This window comes from Crocodylus porosus, unplaced genomic scaffold (assembly GCF_001723895.1).
Source record: "Crocodylus porosus isolate Cpor-Errol unplaced genomic scaffold, CroPor_comp1, whole genome shotgun sequence".
Classification (NCBI taxonomy): Eukaryota; Metazoa; Chordata; order Crocodylia; family Crocodylidae; genus Crocodylus; species Crocodylus porosus.
Genome location: NW_017728906.1, coordinates 163,709,028 through 163,728,746, shown reverse-complemented (window position 1 = coordinate 163,728,746; position 19,719 = coordinate 163,709,028). Strand labels below are relative to the sequence as shown.

The 19,719-nt window shown below is 44.0% G+C and overlaps 2 protein-coding genes across 2 annotated transcripts in view; both read left to right on the top strand.

Annotated features, from left to right (window-relative positions):
• The first annotated feature begins 7,730 nt into the window (after positions 1-7,730).
• On the top strand, positions 7,731-16,555 carry TEX26 (testis expressed 26). The gene is made up of 7 exons (XM_019530117.1): positions 7,731-7,952; positions 10,246-10,330; positions 10,581-10,743; positions 12,256-12,412; positions 13,892-14,056; positions 15,666-15,827; positions 16,194-16,555. Exons 3-7 carry the CDS (start codon positions 10,630-10,632, stop codon positions 16,307-16,309), a joined length of 714 nt encoding a protein of 237 aa, XP_019385662.1. The 5' UTR covers positions 7,731-7,952; positions 10,246-10,330; positions 10,581-10,629; the 3' UTR covers positions 16,310-16,555.
• A 1,633-nt stretch (positions 16,556-18,188) lies between these two features.
• The window catches only part of LOC109306609 (WD repeat-containing protein 64-like), an 89,707-nt gene continuing 88,176 nt past the window's right edge, over positions 18,189-19,719 (top strand). The window contains exon 1 of the mRNA XM_019530114.1: positions 18,189-18,964. Within this exon, the coding sequence (XP_019385659.1) occupies positions 18,897-18,964 (68 nt within the window). The 5' untranslated portion in view covers positions 18,189-18,896. The remainder of the gene's footprint in view (positions 18,965-19,719) is intronic.

The window sequence follows — 19,719 nt, the reverse complement described above, 5'->3', positions numbered from 1 at the left end:
ATGAAATGGGGACCCTAAATTGAAGCGGTGGGCTTTAAAAAAACACTGCTTCAATTTAGGGCTGACTTTAAACCTCTGTGTCATGCACACACCCTGCTGACTTACCTGCCTCTGGCAGGGAGAGGAGGGCGAGCTGCCGGTGGGTGGAGCAGTACTGGGTTGTGGTGGGGGCTAGTGTTTCCCTCTAGCAGTGGCAGCGCCCCCCCCAGGTGGCACTCAGCTCGGGCTGTTCCAGGGGACACTGCAGTTGCAGAAAGAAGCACTGGGCCCCGCGCAGCTCAGGCAACCAGGTAGGCGGGCTTCAGGGTTGTGGGGGAATCAGGCTAGCTATTTTCCTTAGATGGAGCCTGCTTTCCTGGGCTGCTGTCAGGCTGCCTGCATGGGCTTCCTGCAGAGCTGCATGGAGCTTGGTGCTTCGCTTCACAGCTGTAGGGGCAGCAAACTAAAACTCCTCCTTCAAGGAGTTTTACTTTGCCGCACCCCAACTCATTTAAGGTGCATTGCACAGCTGAATTTCCTACAGCGGCTGGAATTAACGTGCAGTATGCTGCTGAGGTATGCAAAAACCAACACCATTAAAGCGGTGCCTGCTTGAAAGTGACATGTCCCTCGTTTTGTCTGCACACGGCCTATAATCCAATTCTTGGTCTGTTCCCACCCTGTCCCCCACTCCCACCTGGGGGTGAGGGGAAATAGGGTCTTGTGGTTGAGACTAGGGACTAAGAATCCTAGCCATTCCACCTGCTTCCATAAGATACTGATCCAAGTAATTTCACCTTCTTATGCCTTCGTTTATAAAACTATAACATTGGAATAATATTTAATCTACCTCCCGGGAGCATTGTGAGGCTTTGTCCATTAATGTTTGTAAAGCACTTTTGGAGTTTCGTAAAAGAGGTGCTAAGTAAATGCAGTGTAACTGTACTTTGTACTTTTTTTAACATCAGTTCATACCAATAACCAGCTTTGAGGTAGTTGCAGTCTTCAACTACAAGTTGTTCCTGCTGATACAGTCAGCTAGTTTACAATAACTTTGAACTTCATCACTGTTACTTACATCATTAATAAAAACACTTTGGTTTATTGGCCACTTATTCATTACAGTATTCTGTGACCAGAATATATTTTAAACAAAACACCAGTCAATATAATCTTTTTTCCAAAAGAGGCGTTAATACAAACTGGGGCTGCACATTCACTTTAGCTTTAATAGGCTGAGATATTTAGCTGTAATTTTTGTTTGATTTTTGTTTATTTTTGTTTTGAACACTAACTTTTTTTTCTGGTAGCTTTTAAAGTGTTAAATCAGTCATGAGGATCTTCTTCACAGCTTTTAACCCAGCTATTGATGGTAATACTATATGAACCACATATCTTCGTCATTGAATGACTGGTCAGTAAGAACTGGTTGAGTTGCTGAGAGAGAGTACATCTTGCACCTGTGTCTAGCAACACTGACATTCTTGACAGTGTTTGACAGGAAATCTAGAATAATCTATAGACCAAGGGACATACAGAGATTGCAAGTACTGTGGTCATTAAGAATTACAGTAATGATAAAAATAAACTTCATGGCAGAGATCCTAAGGTAACTTTTCAGGAAATGTTTTGGGGGAGAACTGTCAATAGCAATCGTACATTATGCAAAATGTAGGCTGGATATTTACTTTGAAAAAATGGGACTCTGAAAACCTTTTGTGCATTTGTTATGCATTTACATGAAAATAGCAGCTTGCCACAGTTACTTTTTCTTAACTTTTTTTTTTTTAATACAAATAGTATTTTGAGTACAGCTGACTCTTAAAATACCACATTATGTAATAATGCACTGGTGCTGTTGAAGTTCTAAAGTATTTTACTATTTCTGATTTTATGCAAGTATAATATATGTCAGATTATTTTATGTATATGGATATATGTTGAGGACTGCATATTTTGTGATGTCTTAAACTTGCATATTCAGAAAACATAATCTTACATGCTGGGTGTGAAATAACACTTAAAATACTGAATTTACGCTAGTAGAATCTCCCTAGAGTTATCATCTTGCCTGATAACTGAATTTTAGATGTAGATTCCCAGTGCTACACTTTTATAGGACCAAACAAACTGTATGTAAATATTTTGTACTTCTGTTTTAAGGACATTGCACGTTAAAAAAACAAAAGTAAACACTTTTCATATGCAGGCAAATACTGTAACACATCTTGCCTTTTCCATATTTTCATCTTTAAAAAAGCCAACAAACTTAAAAGATTTTCTACTGAAGTTAAAAAGAGTAGGATCATACACATCACAAGTACACCTATAGTAATGTTAAAAAGTAATTGATGCAAAGAATTTTTCTGAAAAGCGTTGAATAACAGACTTCTTTCTTTCTTTCTGTCTGTATAGATATGACATACAACCTCTATTGTACATTTGTCTCTTATGAATCATTAAAAGGAAAACTCTTAGAAACTGATATTTGCAACTTTTTATTTGATTTCATATCCAGAAGATAACCACTGTCCAGCATTGCTAAAGCATTTGTGAATGGCAAGGAACAATAACGTTGAGTTCCAATGGATGAGCAGGGAGTAAAGTTGTTCATTGAACTAAAGTCCTTTAGCCAACAGACAGCCAGCAGCAAGGAGGGGGAACCACCACCATATGCACTTCTGACTCCTAAACTGTGACACATGGTCTAAAATTAGAAGCAATAAAATGCTAATTGCTTAAAAGAGAACAAAATTGCTAATATTTAAAACTGTCCAGAAAACTAACTTTTTAAAAAAAAGTTTTTCTAGTCCGAAAGTATCTTCCTTTGACACATTAATTAAAAAAAACCAGTCATGCATCATCCAATTCATTTTTAAAATGCTGGATAAACTCTGCAACAAAATTTTATCCAAAAACCTACAATAAATCTTGTCTATCCCCAGTTGGTCTCGGTCCAAAATAAAACTTCTGTGTTCACTATACAATGCAAACAGGCCATTTGCATTTTGAGTTGCCCCTTCAAGTGTGTCTTCTGAAGTTTTTTTTTAACCTCCAGTTCAAGGAGAAAGGAACTGATGCAGAATTTTTGAATATGCTCAAATGAAAAGGAAGACCATACCATGACATTCCGTTCTGATCCATACAATCCACTTGAACTTGTGCTTCTCACAATGCAGTGCATGCTGCACTTGTTATTGAAGAAATGGTGATTAGCGAGAACGTTATGTGACAAACTGAAGAGTTACCTTCTGTTTTCTCATCTAGTCTCTTGGGGCAATGAAATGTGAAGTAAAATCCTTAACAGAATACCTTTTAATGGCCACATCCCACACACACAGCTGAAGTATTAAAGATGACCAGGTCGATGGTCATTAGTAGAAAATGAGAGGATACAGGAAACTTGCTCTATTCCCAGTAGCTGCAGCTACAAGCAGTTGTTAATTTGGTGGACCACTATTTTTCTCATGGTGAAATTGTTTTAATATCAAAAGTCAAATCAGGATGTTATTTAGGTAGTATCAACTTGCACCCTGTACTTTAAAAATGGAGACGAAGAGAAACCATATGCTTATAACATAAGAGCCTGATGCAAAATCTGTTGGAAGCAACCTTTTAAATATGCTGCATGTCAAAATAAGTATTCAACACATATTTGGACATGAGAACATGACAAAAGAAAAGAGGGTTGATATTTATTTCCATGGATAGTCTCATCTCTTTTTTTCTCTTTTCTTTTAATATCTTCAGGAGGAAAATATTCTGGGCACAATATACTGGGAAAACAGCTTGTATGAATGGCAGCATTCTGTAACCTCACATTAGCTTTAAATTAATTAGCTCAGGTCCTAATAGCTAGGAACCTACTTAATTTGTAGTTTTGCTGATTTTGTAGAAATTGCAAAATCAACAACAAAAAAAATGTAATCAAAATAAAAGGCTGGCCCTCCACTGAGAACCAGTGGTCCTTGCTGCTGCAAGGGGAAGGCACTACCTGGTGGAGCAGTACAGAGGGCAGCAGGCATGTCATCTGCTCCCTTTTCCTTCATCCTCCCTGCACGGGGGGCCTCTCCACCAATCAATGCTGAGGGGTGGGGCAGCACAAAGGACAGCCATCAGTCACCAAGGGCCTTTCAGCCAATCAGCTCCAAGGGGCAGGGCCTCTTCACCAATCAGTGCTGACGGGCAGTGCTGTTACAAAATGCCCATGAAATCATTTGTGCTCACCATGAGCGGGCTCTGAAAAACCTTTTGTTTTACTGCAATTTAAGTAGGGCCCTATTAATAGCAATGCAGTTACCGTAGCACTGCGGGCAAAACTTGTCTGAAAAGCTGACTACGTTCAAGTAGCTAGTAGCACCTTGCTACTGCACTATGCTAGTAGTACTTGAGCTAGCTACATCAAACTACACTGCAATACTCTATATTAATCACACTCATAAATACTACAGCATTTTTGAAATTTTAGGATCTCTAGGAAAATGCAACAGAAAAAACACATACCAAATAGTTCAGAAAAATGAAGCAAAAGAATAAAAAGGAATTTTATTTACACAAGCTTTGGTCAAAAATAAAGATATAATCCTTTCATTTTGGAGTATCTGATTATTTGGAACTCACTATACACAGTGAAGTCCAAAACTGTTCAGATTGTTCTGTAATAAGATAAAGTTTTCTATTTCACACAGATTTGATACATTAGGAGTGTTGCAGTAAAAGAATCTCTGCTGTTACAAGCACAGTGAAATGGCACCTTTTGAGTACTGATCAGCAGAGGTCCATTTGGACAACAGTTTCTACCGTCTTTACCACACAGCATTGCCTCAGATAGCAAATATTATCTAACGCTAGTATACATTCGCTGTGACTAGTGAATCTGGTGCATGAGTGGGCAATTATTTTGGCTGGAGGACTGCTTAAATTTTGGTGAGCTGTTGAGGGCCAAAGGGGTAGCCTTGCCCCCAGCTTGCCATCTTGGGACCAGAAGTTCCACCCTTAACTCCCTGACCTTTGCCACCAGAAGATCCTCCTCTTGCCCCAGAAGTACTCCTTTTGGGAGGGAGAGTGCTACAATCTTGAAACCAGAAAAAAAGACAAAACATATACTAAAAAAATCGAACACCTACTATATGTTTAATGTTATTAAAAAGAATATTTTTGTCCTGATTTATGTGTGTTTGTGTAGCGTATGTAGGGGGCAACTTCATAATAGCTCAAAATACAGTCTTACTCTTGTATATTGTGTGTGGGGGGGAGGGGGTGTACTTAGGGCTGTGTGGTTGGGGAGTGGGTGTGCGTATGTGGTGGGGTATGTGTGGTGTGGTGTGAGTGGGTGTGGAGGGGTGTGGGTGTGTGTCTGGGGGTATGGAGAGGGTGGGAGGGTGTGTAATGAGGTATGTGTATGTGGGGGGTTGGGTAGTCCTTGGAGTCCCTGGAGCATGCGAGTCCCTGGACCTGCACGTGGTGGCAGAGAGGGGCACAACTTCCTGTGCTTCCACCCCAGGTCCCAGCGGCAGGTGGCAGCAGCACGTGGGACCAGCACCACCTTCCCAATAGTAGACCTGTTCACCACATGTGGTGGCAGGGTGCAGGGCAGCCTTACCCAGCCCCATAACATGCAGCATGCAGGGCCAGCCCAGCCAATCCCTGGCTACACATGGTGGCAGGGTGCAGAACCAGCCCAGCCTGGCCCCATAGCTGCAGCTCCCACACCTCCACCCCAGTCCCTGGCCATGTGATGGCAACATGCAGGGCCAGCCTGAACCAGCCCCTAAGTGTACGGCTCCCTGTGCTCCCACCCCTTTCCCCAACAGGAGGCCCTGGCCCTGGCCTGGTGGGGCCCTCACCTGAATTCCCTGGGCCAGGGCTTACAGAGGGCAGATAGAATTGCCTAGCAGGCTGGATGGGCCGTATTTTGCCCAGTCCTGATCTAGTGACTTCTAAGTAGATACTTCTGGTGATTAAACCTAGTGCTGTTTTATGATTCAAAGAACAAAAATATCTACTAGAAGCAAAATGGTAACAAAAACTTCAAATGATTAACTGTGTACAATCTTCTTTCCAACAGAGTAACGTGTGAGGGGTTTTCTTTACAGGAAAACACCAGGACATCCTTGGGACCTTGGAAGTCTGTGCCATGCTCAAGAGTTTATTGTAAACTGCAGTTAGCCCACCCCCACTCACTAAATATGGCCTTGGTGCCAAGACTCCAATGAAGATCATTGCCCCAACTGCACAACTGGCTGTTTGCACACAAACAAGAGTGGCTGCTAGCCCGGCACTAGCAGTCTAACTTGAAACAGGATGTAACAAGTCTGGTGAAGGGAGGGAAGGTTCTCAGCAGTGGCAGATGACAGAAAAAGGAGCAACAACCTCAAGTTGCAGCAAGGGAAGTTGAGGTTGGATATCAGGAAAAAGTTTCTCACCAGGAGGTGGTGAAGCACTGGAACAGGTTATTTACTTGGAGGTTTTTTAAGGCCCAGCGCAATGAAGTCCTGGCTGGAATGATCTAGTTGGGACTGGTCCTGCTTTGAGCGGGGTGGGTAGACTAGATGACCTCCTGAGGTCCCTTCCAACCCTCATTTTCTATGGTTCTGGACCTTTGTGGTAAGTGATGTACAGATGGCTGGTAACTGGAGAACTTGCCTGTTTCTAGTTCTGGAATATTTTCCAGACACGACAGCTGTCCCTGCACAATCCAAGCCACCAGAGAGCTTACAGGTGTGGCAACACCCAGGAGACCCAGGAGCAGGCTGCGGCCTTTCACATCAGCTCAAGGCAGGGACTTCAGGCAGACGGGCAATTAGAAGAACAGCTAAAAACTAATTAGATACTTCTGTTTGCCCAATGGGTCACTGGAGGTAACTTGAAGAGCTGGAGGCAGACTAGGCTGGCTTGAAACTTTCAGAAACATGTTCAGCAAATCTGTAAGAAAGCATACTGACAGAATCTGTAAGGAGACACTACTGACACCAACGTAGTCAGCAACCACTGAGGCCAGCAAAGCATTTTCCACCCTTTCCACATCTCCTTTGACATGGAGCAGGAAACAGCCACTTTCTCTCCATTTGATCTTCCTGAATGGCTTTCCCAGCAGGGCTCCTGCCAGGGGGAAACAAATCTTGAAATCTGCTCTGCAGGAGCCTGTTAGCCTAAATTAGCTGAAACTCTTTAAGGCTGGGCTGCTTCTCCTTAGCTGAGCTTCTAACCTCTGCCCTGCTTGAAAAGACCAGATCCCAGAATGCTTTCAGGCCCCTTGTTACTGCATTTCTGTTGCTCCCCACTCACCTGGTAGCTCCTGTGTTGCTCTGGGCAGCGGCTGCAGTGCACGTGCACAAGTCCATTAATGCACCACCCCATGAAGCAGGACCTACAGGGGGTCACCTCTCCTCAGGGATAACGAGACAACCTTCCTGCCATGAAGAAGGAAGGGAAGGCGGGTCTGAGGAAGTGCACTGCAGCTTGACTCCTACCAGCCTAGGTAGGAAGTCTTGACTGATGCCCCAGGGACCCCATCAGAGCCCTTGGAGGAGCAGGCAGCAGTGATAGGATCCACTCCACCCCTGGCACCCACTTGGGGGCAGGGTTCCTGTTGCCATGGAGCCCCTCCATTGCTATGGAGCTCCCCCCCGACTCTGTTGCCATGGAACTCTCCCTGTTGCCATGGAGCTCTCCCCACCTCCCCACGGTACTCCCCACTCGGGTCATAATGTAGAACTGGTCACTGGGGCACCCAGGCAGCATCCCTGTGCCAGCACCAGCAGCAGCATCAGCAGCAGCCCCCAGGGTGCAGCTGGACAGGCTGGAGCCACCGCTGGGGCCCCCACAGGGGGGAGGCACCGCCCCCTTCTGCTTCCTCCGCCCTCGCCCCCGGACTGCCGCATGGCAGCAGTTGAGGTTGCCACTACCCCCAATCCACAGAGCCAACACCACGGAGCCCTACACCAGGCCCAGCACCGCCCCTGTACCACCAGGTGAGGCTGCTGGTAGAGAGTCCTACTGCATATGCACCAGCCAGCTGTGCATGCACAGAGCAATGATGAGACCCCCCAACACCAGTGCAGCCTGGTCACTCTGGGAGTGTGAGGCCAGCAGGGCAAGGGCAGATCAGGGGCAGGGGACAAAGGGGCCCGGAGCAGAGGAAGGACAGGGCCAGGGGCGAAAGGGCTGGTTAGGGGAAGTGGGCAGCAGGGATGCAGAGGAAAAGGGAAGGCTTGGAGCCATTGTCAGATGCTCGCTGCAGGGTTAGTTCTGGGCCTGGCTGTGGGCAGGAGTCTGCCCCCTCAGAAATGCCCCCTGTGCCCAGCGCTCATCCCCACCCAGGCACCAGGCTGGTTTCTTCCACCCACCTGCCTCCTTTCACCTGAACATTGGGCAACACTGGCCTTGTAGACACCACTCACCCACCACTCACCATTAGAAACAGAGCCCCCCTTTCCACAAGTGTTTTCAGCAGCGCAGCTGGACCTTGGTGCGTTCCTCGAACAGCAGTCACCCTGCGGGGCGCTGTCCCGCTCACTAGCTTCTCTTCAATATTTGCATCTGGAGGCCAGCAGGAGAGGACTTCTGCTTCTTCTTTTGCCAGAGCAGATTTTGCCACTGTTGTCTGAATAGAATCCCTTGAAGAATTGAGTTCTGATTTGTTTTTTGTCCTTTGTTGGCATAGGTGGATTAATGCACGGGCCAGCTGGGCATGAGCCCAAGGGCCTCTACCAATTTGGGGCCCTGGCCCTGGGATCTTCATCAGCAGGGAAGTGAAAGCTGCACTTTTAAACTTGGAGCCCATCTTTGGCACCAAGTTTAAAACTGTGGCTTTCACATTTGCTTCCCTGGGAGCGGGAAGCGGGGCCCCTCCACCAATGGGGCTGAGGGGAGGGGTGGGCAGGGCTGAGGTTGGCCGGGAGAGCAGCACTGTGCCTGGGGGAGAGGGGTGGGCTGGGTGGTGCCGTGTCTGGACAGAAGGGGGCCGAGTCGGGCTGGGAGAGCCGTGTCCTACCTGGTGGGGGCAGGGGGGTTGGGCCAGGAGCACTGCACTGAACCTTTGTGGGTGGCAGCGCTTTGTGGGCCTTGGGGCTACAGCCACCCTAAATTCATCTTAGCACTGCTGCAGCCACCCCTCTCTGTGCCACCGTGACCCCCAACAGTGTGACTCTGTTACACTGCAGGTCAGTGTAACAGAGTCACAGTGTAACAGGGACCTCAAGAGGTCATCTAGTCCAACCTCCTGCTCAAAGCAGTACCATCCCCAACTAGATCATCCCAGCCAGAGCTTTGTCTAGCTGGGTCTCAAAAACCTCCAAGGATGGAGGGTCTACAACCTCTCTGGGTAACCTGTTCCAGTGTTTTACTACCCTCTTAGTGAGAAAGTTCTTCCTAATATCTAACCTCCATCCTCTTTGTAACCACCCTTCAAGTAGTTAAAGGCTTCTATTAAATTCCCCCTCAGTCTTCTCTTCTCTAGATTAAATAAGCCCAGTTCCCTCGGCCTCTTCTCGTAAGTCATGTGTCCTAGTAAGTGTGCTCTGAGCATACCTAACACACACTGCCAGTACTCAGTTCAGCAGTCAGGATCACTTTCCTTTAGAAACACTGGGGGTCAAATGATGGTGGTGCTAATCTTTTGCATTATAGCCCCTCCAGGAAGTGGCAGACCTAGGTTGCAGGCCTTCCTTAGCATGAGGGACTTCAGATTCCCATTTCTGGGTGTACCCTTCAAAGATGGGACCTGTACTTCTACACTGAAGTGGGGAGCTGTAGTATAGTAGTCTGTAGTATAGTATAGCCATCATCCCTTGTACTGAGCATATTAGTATTAACAGTGTCCTATGTTAGCACAGAGAGGCCCTAACCCCTTTCTGCTGGGTAATGTACAAGTCTGTATAATGGTGGTTCCTGCCTGAAAGAATTTACAGTCTAAGTAAAGGGCTTACCTATTTCTGCCAGCATAGACTCAGCCCCTGCTTGTGTCACCTACTTGAAACAATGAAGATACTTAGAAAGGCAGCTGATCCTAACATTGGTATGACATGATAATACAAAATCAAGTAAGGAGCACAGATGCTGTGGTTGTCTACAGCTGATTCATTCATCTGAGGGGAAGTTCTCTGCAGCCAGAAATGCTCTGTCATCATTTTGTGCATATGACCTTGTGAAACTGCTTATCCATAGTTTCTCTTGATTAAATGATTTATCTGAATAGTCACAAAGTTTGAGTTTGGGAACATTCTTCAGTTTTTCACCTTTATAACCACTGCATCCTATCTTTAGGGGACAAAAGTACATGGCATCCTTATGAAATTACAGTGAAACACCAACATACATACAACACACCAAGAGAGACAGATGCAATATGGTAAGGCAATAGAGCTAAATTAATGCAAACACTTATGTTACTTACGTTTTGTTGTGAAAGATTAAAAACCTCTGTTCATATCCATGAATGATAATGGGTGCCATGCTATAAACAAATGTAGCCTGTTGAATGTATAACAATGTTTGATTTTACACCAATATTTTCAGTTCTTAGGATAGAAAATGATAGTCATTGCCTTTATATCCCATGACCCTGTTTATTACCATCAATTGTAATTCATTTCTCACAGTCCCACCTCAGCAAAAGGACATGTAATTCCATACCTAAATAGCAAACCTATGGACTATGGTACTTACAGAGAAGATGTCTTGTGGAAAACATATACAAAAGTAGAACCTATGAGTACTGGAACTTCATTGGGAGCAAGGAGACACAACCCTCAGCCTAGTGAAGTAAGCCTTAGTTTTTGTTATAAAGTTTTTGATGCTGTAGTTTTGGAGCACATCACTGAACAAGATATCAGTTAGCACACTTAGCAACAAGATATTTTGAAGAGCATATGATAATTTTACCCATGGGATTTGGCATTGAAGAAACCATCATCAGTCCCCAATTTTTTGAGTGTAACAGAACAAGGTTAGGTTTGTGCTATAAGTATTATCTTAGGCTTATTGTCTTAGAGGATAGATTGCATCTCCAATACCGATGCAAGGATATTCTCATTCTGCCGTATGCAGTCAACCTGCCTGACCTGCTTTGATAACCACAGTGTTCAGGGGCAAGGTCAAAGGTCCACCATAGATTAACAGTTCATTGAGCTAGGGTAGTTCAAGCACACCAGTTTCTGAAGTCAACTGAACACAAGGGATTAATGTGCAGTTGACTTCAGTAGACTTCCCCCAGCCTAAATGACTTGCACCCATTTGCAGTTGCATCAACTTAGGGGTGACCTTTAACATGTGTCCAGAGCAGGGCTTCAACTTGTGCTGCTAGACTAGAGCCATGGTGAGATAACTTAACTGCCTTGTCACTGTACCTCATTTGCTTTCCATTTTCTGTCAATTTACCCTGCAGTTGATTGTGTATTTCTGGGCGTCTACACCGCTTCTATGGTGCTCTTAAGAGGGTCCCTGGCAAAAGAGCCTCACTTACCCAGTCTTGCTCTGTGTGCTCCAAATCTGGAACTGTGACCATGAGGACAGTCCAGGGATGGTCCCTGCTGCCAGTGTTTTCAAGAAAACAGATCTTAAGAGCGGTAGAAGGGTCTTCCTTGGAGCATCCTCACTGCCTCTGTTCTGGGTCTGAGCACCACGGAATGGGATCAGTTTTGCAGGACTTATTTTTTGCTACATGCCTCTATAGCTCTATTGAAGCAGCTGCAAAAAAAGAGGAACCAACTTAAAAAAAAAACAGAAAATGCTGATCATAAAATTAAAAAACAAAAATGAAAAGAAAACAGCCACCCAGTATAGCTGGGACTTGGTGAAGTACTTTAAATTCTTATATGTATTTATTTTATATGATTTATATGCCACCCTTCACAACAAATCTGCAGGACAGCGCACAATAAAAGGAAAGAACAATTTAAAGAACAGGAGAATGAACAAGAGAACAGAACATTTAAAAGGGAAACTAGAGTATCAACATAAACAGAACTCCCACTAACCAATATCTTAGTTCAGCTTTGTTTGCTAATTTGTTAGTGCTTCCCCAACATGGATTAATAGTATACTCTAAATACCTTTTAAAGATTTAGAATTTTTTTCAAGTTTATCCATTCCTTTTCAAAATTGACATCTATCTAGGGATACTACTTGAAAATCCTCATCTGGTTGATACTGTTGTGGTTGATATCATATGCACCTTTATCTGTAGAACTTGACTGCATGTGACCTTATTTACAGTAGATAGGATGCTCTCATTGTAGATCTATAAATATACAAAGTCCCCGTGTGTGTTGATAGGATATCCTGGATTGGAAGCTGCCTCGAGGAGAAAAAGTAAAGCCCTCCAAAAGTCTTCCACCCTGGGCACAGCTTTTTTCTAAACAAGAGATCAGGGAAGCAAGCAAACCAAAGTCCATCTCTTCTTACAATACAAATTATTTAGGATTACCACAGGGTAAGGGCATTAATTTCTCTCTCTCCTTTTGAAATGGCCATTTCGGGTCCTATTGCAATGTTAAGGTCAGAGGCAGGGCCAGACACAGGCGTGGGTGAACGATGTGGCCGTCCAGTGCCCGGATAGAAAGGGGGCCTGAAAACGGTAATTTGTATTATTATTATTATCATTATTGCTGGTGAAGGGGGACCTGATACTAAAAATTTGCCCGGGGCCACCAGAAGTCTAGGTATGGTGCTGCTCAGACATATCCAGGATTCTTCTAGCATCCTACTTAAATGGTATGTGGGCTATGGGATGCAGGGTATGCTCTCTCTCACCACTGGATCAGAGGGATGGCCGTGTGTCAAGGCTTCACCTTCAGCCTAAGTGATCTTCTATTCTCAACCCGATTAATCCCTCTCTCCTCAATTCCTCCATTCCCTGCCCCCCACGCATAGTGCTTCTGATGTTTTCCTGCATATCTCATACCCTCTCAAAGACTCCCAGTGAGCCAATAGGTTATGGGTAAAAGTACAGGCCTGTCGCTGTATTATCCAACGCAGCCAGCTGAGCATCATTCATTTTGCTACTGCTAAGGACAATGGCATTTTGCCAGGCATTTGGCCACTTGCCTGGACAATGTCTCTTTCTGAAGGGCCAGTTGAAATTAATGGGAAGTCTTCTCTTTACACTGATGGCTTTTGGATCAAGCCCTAACTTATCTTCTTGAAAGTAAAGTGCCTGTTGACATCCTGATTGTAGTGCCCATCTGTTATAGTTTACCACCATATCCACAATGTCTCTCTATCAGCAGTGAGGAGTCATTATTACTGATTTGTTGAGCTTTCAGGAAATGCCTTTTTGTACTGCAGAAACTTTTCATGGGGAACCCCCCCCCCCCCCCCAAAAAAAAAAAAAGATGCTTTCCATCAAAATTTTCCATGAAAAATGTTTAGGTTTTGGAAAGAAATCAAAACTGAAACATTTAAGCTTAAATACAAAATATTAAAATTCTGACATGCTGTCTCAGTTCCTTACATGGTGTTGCATGCTCCTATTTTCCTCTTGAAATTGCAAATTGCAATTGAAACTCCCAGATTGCAGCATGGCCTCCCTTGTTGATGATGAGGTAAAGTGAATCATGCAAAATGTTGTCCTATGGACAAAAGTTGAAGCATGAAGTACCCAAACCACAAATCCCAGGAGGTATATTTCAGAATCATATATTTTAACTCTTGGATAAAAATGGAAAATGTTTCAATTTTCAGGCACTGAGTTATTCAGTTAAATTTCTTTTTTCCTATGGAAGAAGATACCTTGTGAAAAAAATGTTTAATCAAAAGTCATATTTTATATCAAAAACACTTTGGCAAATACTTATTAACCAAATATTTTGTTGGTATGTACAGCCAAATACAAATCTTCCTGTTCTGTGGAAAAGAAGGTCCTTTTTTGGGCTGTGATACTTCCTGTGATATACCTTTTTAATTTCTCCAGGTGCAGCTACCTCTGCTCATTCTGACTTGAAAATCTTAATCCCCAAACCTACAGAAACTGAGTTTAGGTGTCATTACCAGTCTCCAACCCAGGCCTGTGAATTAATGGGCCTTTTCTGGGAAAAGGGATGCAATGCAAAACAGTATGCTCCAAAAAAGGGACTTGGTAAGAATTTATTTGTCTTAAAAACTTAAGTAAAATACTGAAAATTGATGAAAATAATGGATTCACATCTTGGTATTGTACAGCTCTTTGGAATCAGTATCAGCTGAAATTGCTGTGACTATTATATCGATTCTTCACAACCCTCTGGTAGTCTAGAAGTTGTTTACTGAAGGCTGATGATTTCCTGTGAAAGAAAGAGATGCACCTGTTCCTTTAGGAGAGTCCAGGGTCACTTTGCACCATGCAGTAGTTCTATATTTGAAGGGTGTGTCTACATGAGACACATTAATGTGCATTAGCCCAATTTAAGGCATTATTGCATGCATGTGTCTATATGTGCAAGCCCTTGATGCACATTAAAAATGGCAAAATAGGCTAACTGCACCTAAATGCAAATGCAGATATCAAATTTTGGCGTGATTACTTAAAGTGCATTAATGCACATGTAGATGCAACCTGGCACTAACCACTGCCCAGCCACTAGGGGCACATAGCAGGGCTGCAGGGTGCCAAGTGCACTAACTTTAGTGCCAAGTCCCTGCATGTGTAGACATCTGCCAAAAATCGTTTAATGGACATTAGTTTAATGAGTGTTAAATTCAGTCATGCTTGAATGTATATGTAGATGCACTCAAGAGATTGTCAAAAGTGCTTCTGTCTGTTCCTGCTGACGGTAATAGGAACTTTACCAAAGTTGCAAATCAAAGTTAGACATGCATTTGTATTTTAGGTTGGAAGAACTTGGGCTTCTTGGAAAGTCTGCTGGGAGAGGGGGCCACAGTCAAGCTATCCCTCATCTACCAGGGATACATTCAGAATTCCTGATCTTCATCCAGGTGCTGAATGTTCACCGAGGCTGGGAGAAAAAGCTGATTGTTCACCTAGGTCTTCATCTCTGTATCTGATCACCTCACATCCACGGATGAATTTTGTCTTTACAAGACCCCCATTGAGATAGGGAAATTTCGTCCCTCCAACCCCATTTACAGATGGGGAAGACAGAGACAGGGGAGATTATGTGATTTGAACAAAGTCACACTGGAAATTTGTAATGGAGCCAGCAGATGACATTTGAGTCCCAGTTCAGCATGCTAGATCTAAAACTACCCTTTTTGCCACAGATGCCTTGTGTGGACTGATGATGCTTTGGCCACTCAGCCATTGGCTTCTTGATTTTGTACCACTTAGAGTCTCAGGTGACTTCCCAAGCTTCTCCAAGGGGACTCTGGAGTCAGGGAAAAAAATTAAAAATTAAAAATATTGGCACCTGGAAATAGATATTGACTGGATTTTAAATGGGTATGTGATGCCAAGTATCATGATTACTCTGTGTGTGTGTGTGTGTGTGTGTGTGTGTGTGTGTATCCATTGATATTCATGGGGCCTTAAAATACAGATAAGTCATCTCCTTCCCTATAGAACTAAGACAGATTATTAAAGAGTCCAGATCCTGCAAAATGACCCATATGGAAGGACCTATTCTAGTGCAGGAAAGAAGCCTAAATTAATGTGAAAGCCACAGAAAGAGACTTCAGTTTAGAAGTGGCTAGACTTTGTTTCACAAAGTATTGCTTTCACTTCCATGTTTCTGTCTTCCTTATCTTCCTAGTTCCTACAGTGACACTTGCTCACACCCAGAAGCATGGAAACACTAAGCAGCTGACCACATACCAAAGTGATTTTGGGAAAGATTATTTCAGTATTATTTCAATTTTAAAATCTCTGGACCCAGAACAAGTTAATAAGTATGTTGAAAATGCTCCAGAGCAAGGTAGGATATTGTACTAAGATCTATTTTAATCCATAAGGCCTGAACCTATGTGGACACAGCTCTTTTTATATCTGTTGGAAAAGCAGAAAAACAGTCTCGTTCTTTCGTATAGTGTGGGTGGACCTTGAGCCCCAGCCCTCTGTCTCTCCGTTGGAGGAATTATTAGGAAATTGAGATTTTTTCCTACTTCCCCATACAAGAACACGTAGAAGATAATATTGTGTTCTTAAAAATAACTTTATGTTAAAAGTGCTGGGACTTCTATAACCACAGTCAAAAGTTCATAAATGAAATTCTTCAAATATCTTTTATTCATTTGACAATTTGTAATTCAAACAAACTCCTTTATTATTTTAATTATAACAGAGAAAATGATTCTTCAGAACTTTCTTAACACAGTGAATGAGAACCAGAATGAGAAATTCAGAAGGCCTTCACCTCCGAAGAGACCGCCAGCAGACAAAGTAACTGAATGCAAATGATACCAAACAATGCAAGGGGAGAAAGACGTTCAGTGTTGAATGAGTGCTGTAACTGTAACCCCTCATGTCTGTGTCTGGGTGTGTGGTAAGCAGTTTGCAGAACGAAACCATGTACTAAAATAATAAAGGCTTTTGTGCTGCTGCCTCATGCAGCAGGGTCCTGATTTTGAGGGCTACAGAATGTAAAAGAATGTTTTGTGATCCGTGTATTGCAAATACCAGCGAAACACTTGTCCCTGGCTCGGAGGATGCTGTATATATCAGAGCTGTCCCATAGATGGTCCATGAGGAGTAAAGTTGCATATGGCACACAAGGGATAAAGCTGAGGTTCCTGGTCTCTGCCCAGTTGCTCCTCCTCACCATTGCTTCCACTACAACAGTAGCCAGAGTCTCTGGGCACCTGCTTTCTCCTCTGAGGGGGCATGTACAGCAGGGGAGATGAGGGTGTCCTGGGACCACATGGATGCATGGGACAGCAATGCGGGGCATATGATGCAGGGTGCACGGAGCAGCAATGGAGGAGTGCACACTTCAGTGGGACACAGGGGCAGTGCAGTGTGCAGCCCAGGGGCTTGTGGTTTGTCCTGGAGCAGCTGGCAGACATGCAACCCCCACTGGTGCAGCTGGGCAGGCATTCAGCCCCAGCCACTTAGAAGTTGGACAGCCCTGCTGTATATCACCAGACATGTTAAAGATGTAGTGTACTCTAATTCTGTTTGTTGCTGTGTACATAAAATCTCATTGTAGATAAAAACTAGATACCCCTCTCCCCTTGAATTCCAACCACAAGCTGCTGATGTATGAATGTCCCCACAAGGCCAGCTCCAATCTGCAGTTTTACCTGGGCTTGCTACTGACTGACATCCTCCCACTGCTCCTCTTGGAAATCTTCAATTTTGAGTTCTTTCTCTTGTGAGCAAAAGCTTTCAAGTGACCAGTGACCATCCATCTCCATACTTGCCACAAGAGAATAGCAATGTGGGCTGCCAGAGAACCTCCACAATATGTACACATAGATTACAAGCAACCTTGCCCCATAATAAGAAGCAACACCCTTGGATGCTCATTCAATGTAAACTTCTTGGTGCAGGTCTGCTTAGTTGCATTAAGAAGTATATTTCCATGTTGTCTCCTCACTATTTAATTCATAAGCCGTTAAATTATAACTATCATGAAATATGGTGAGGGTGGTTTTGCTGCTAAGAGTTGTGCTGTATTCTTTTTTGCCCTATATGGAACCTGTTTGTACAAGAGCCCTTTGCCCATAGCTGCTGTGAGGAAAGTATTCTCATGCGTTTTATTTCTGATGCAGATACTCCTGAGAGAATTACTTGTTTGCTTTCCTGAAGACTTTGTTCTAACTTATCTGAAATAAGCCATCTACAGTGAAAATATATAGTTTGATCTTTATTTCCTGAATTTCACCACGGTCAAGGTATTTCAAATCCCTGAAGCTAATGACTTAAACTGAAGCACAAATCAGTTCTTAATGTCATGTATCCACTGTGCCTTTGCTTGTCTTTCTCTAAACTACATGTTGTTAAGCTGTACTTCTGGCCCTTGATACCATGTACTTTTTTAAATAACATATTTTGATTCTATTTTGTTGGAAAATTGATTCTTACTCTGTGAAGGCATATTAACAAATTATTACATTCATAACCCAGAGAACACTGAAATGTAACTTCACCTTTGGTGTGTTATTTTCAGACTGCAACCCTGTCTCGCAAATGTATGTGCACACAATTGACTTACGCACATTAATATTTTCATGTAAGTACATGCATAAGTGTTTTCTGGATTAGAGCCTTAGTTTGTAGGCACAACATACATAAACAATATTAATTTAAAATTGTTGCAATGTTCCACTTAGGGAGCTCCACATGAGGGAATTGGCTTTTTCTTTAAAATATTCAGAATTTGGAAACCTCGCTCTTTACTCATCTTTTGAAACGTGATCAGGGGAAAGTCAAAGCACGTGAGACTACTTGTAACAAAATCTTTTCTAGTTTTAATGAACAGCAAAAGAGGGAAAATCATTCAAGGCAGGCATTTTTAGTACATAAAAAAGCTAGGTATCTTTAAAGTTCTGTTCATCACACTGGGACTGCAGTGACTGGGTCAGTGTTTTGTTCTGTTTTTTTAAAAACCTCTTCAAAAGAGCATTTGTGGTAATTTTTGTAGTCGTTTGCTCACTGATACTAGCACCAAGGGATAAACCCCTCTCTTCTCTCTCCCTCTTTTGAGGGGAGCAGAGCAGTGCTCTCTGTAAACCTCAGCCCAGCGCACACAACGGTTCAGGATGCAGTCAACAGAAGCAGGTTTTTGGTTCCCATCAAGCAGAACAAAGAAGGAGGGCTTTGCGCTGTGCCCAGCTCCCCTCCTTCCAGCTCTGTGTGCACTGTGTAATCAACACCTTCACACATGATGCCAATAGCCTGAGGGAGGTCCCAGGAGAGCAGCTGCAAGCACTGGGAGAGCAGCCCAGTTTAGAGGTACAGCTTCTTCTTTCCTATCCTGGGTCTTGGATAGGATCTGGAGAGACTCTGCAGCTAGTGGTGCTGTCTGAAGGATTTTCCTGCTATCATGTCTCGGAGGAAGAAAGTGCGGCCAAGTTCTGCCTCAGGGAAGTTAGAAACATTCAGCCTTAGCAGGTAAGAGGGTCCCCTCCTGCCTCCTTTCAGCATGCTGTGTCCACCCACACCCCAGGTTTTAGAAAATAAATGGGAGCAGGCTGGGTCCAAGGGAGCAGGCTGCCCTTCTCTTGGCAGAACTCAGAGCTGTTTGGAGGCTGTTTACTGTTGTCAAGGCATCAGTGCTGCAGCTCCTGCTCAACAGCTCAGGCTTTCCTGTAGGAAACCGTTCACTGGAGGCTTCTCACGTGTTAAGTTCTCAGCCCAAACATTTTCAGATCCAAGGGTAGCTCTTCTGACAAGTGAGGGTTTCTTTTGTTCCACCAGCTCTTGCTCTGCTGTGTACTGCTTTCTCATTAGTATCTTCCTGGAGCGCTCGCTGCCAAAGAAGAAAGCTGCTAGTTTGAATGCTGAGATGAAATACTGAAAAATCAGCCACTGCTTGGGACTGAGGGAGGAGGCTTAAAGGAAGGAAAGTTGAAGCAGATGCTCTGGGGTGGGATGCCATGTATCTGATAAGTAGGGATCCTGGTTTTCCCTGATTAAAAAATTGCAAATTGTCTGATTAACACCCCCCAATCCATGATTAAAATGAAAGCCCTCTCCCCCAGCCCTGCTCTTACCTCTCACTCCCCCCTTCCCAGCTCCTGCTCCCCCAGCCCTGCCAGAAGGGGCCCCCAGCTGCCAGAGGTACAGAGCCAGGGACCTGGGTTTGCATGCCCTGCCCCTGGCAGGAGGCAGCTGCTGCAGCGGAGGGGAGCCTAGATGCCCCCGTG

Excerpts from the sequence above, each read along its gene's own strand:
- TEX26 (XM_019530117.1), top strand. The coding sequence starts at position 10,630 with ATGGACTATGGTACTTACAGAGAAGATGTCTTGTGGAAAACATATACA. Across the intron at positions 10,744-12,255 it reads ACAACCCTCAGCCTAGTGAA|GATATCCTGGATTGGAAGCT; the intron begins GTAAGCCTTAGT and ends GTGTGTTGATAG. Across the intron at positions 12,413-13,891 it reads TTATTTAGGATTACCACAGG|GTGCAGCTACCTCTGCTCAT; the intron begins GTAAGGGCATTA and ends TAATTTCTCCAG.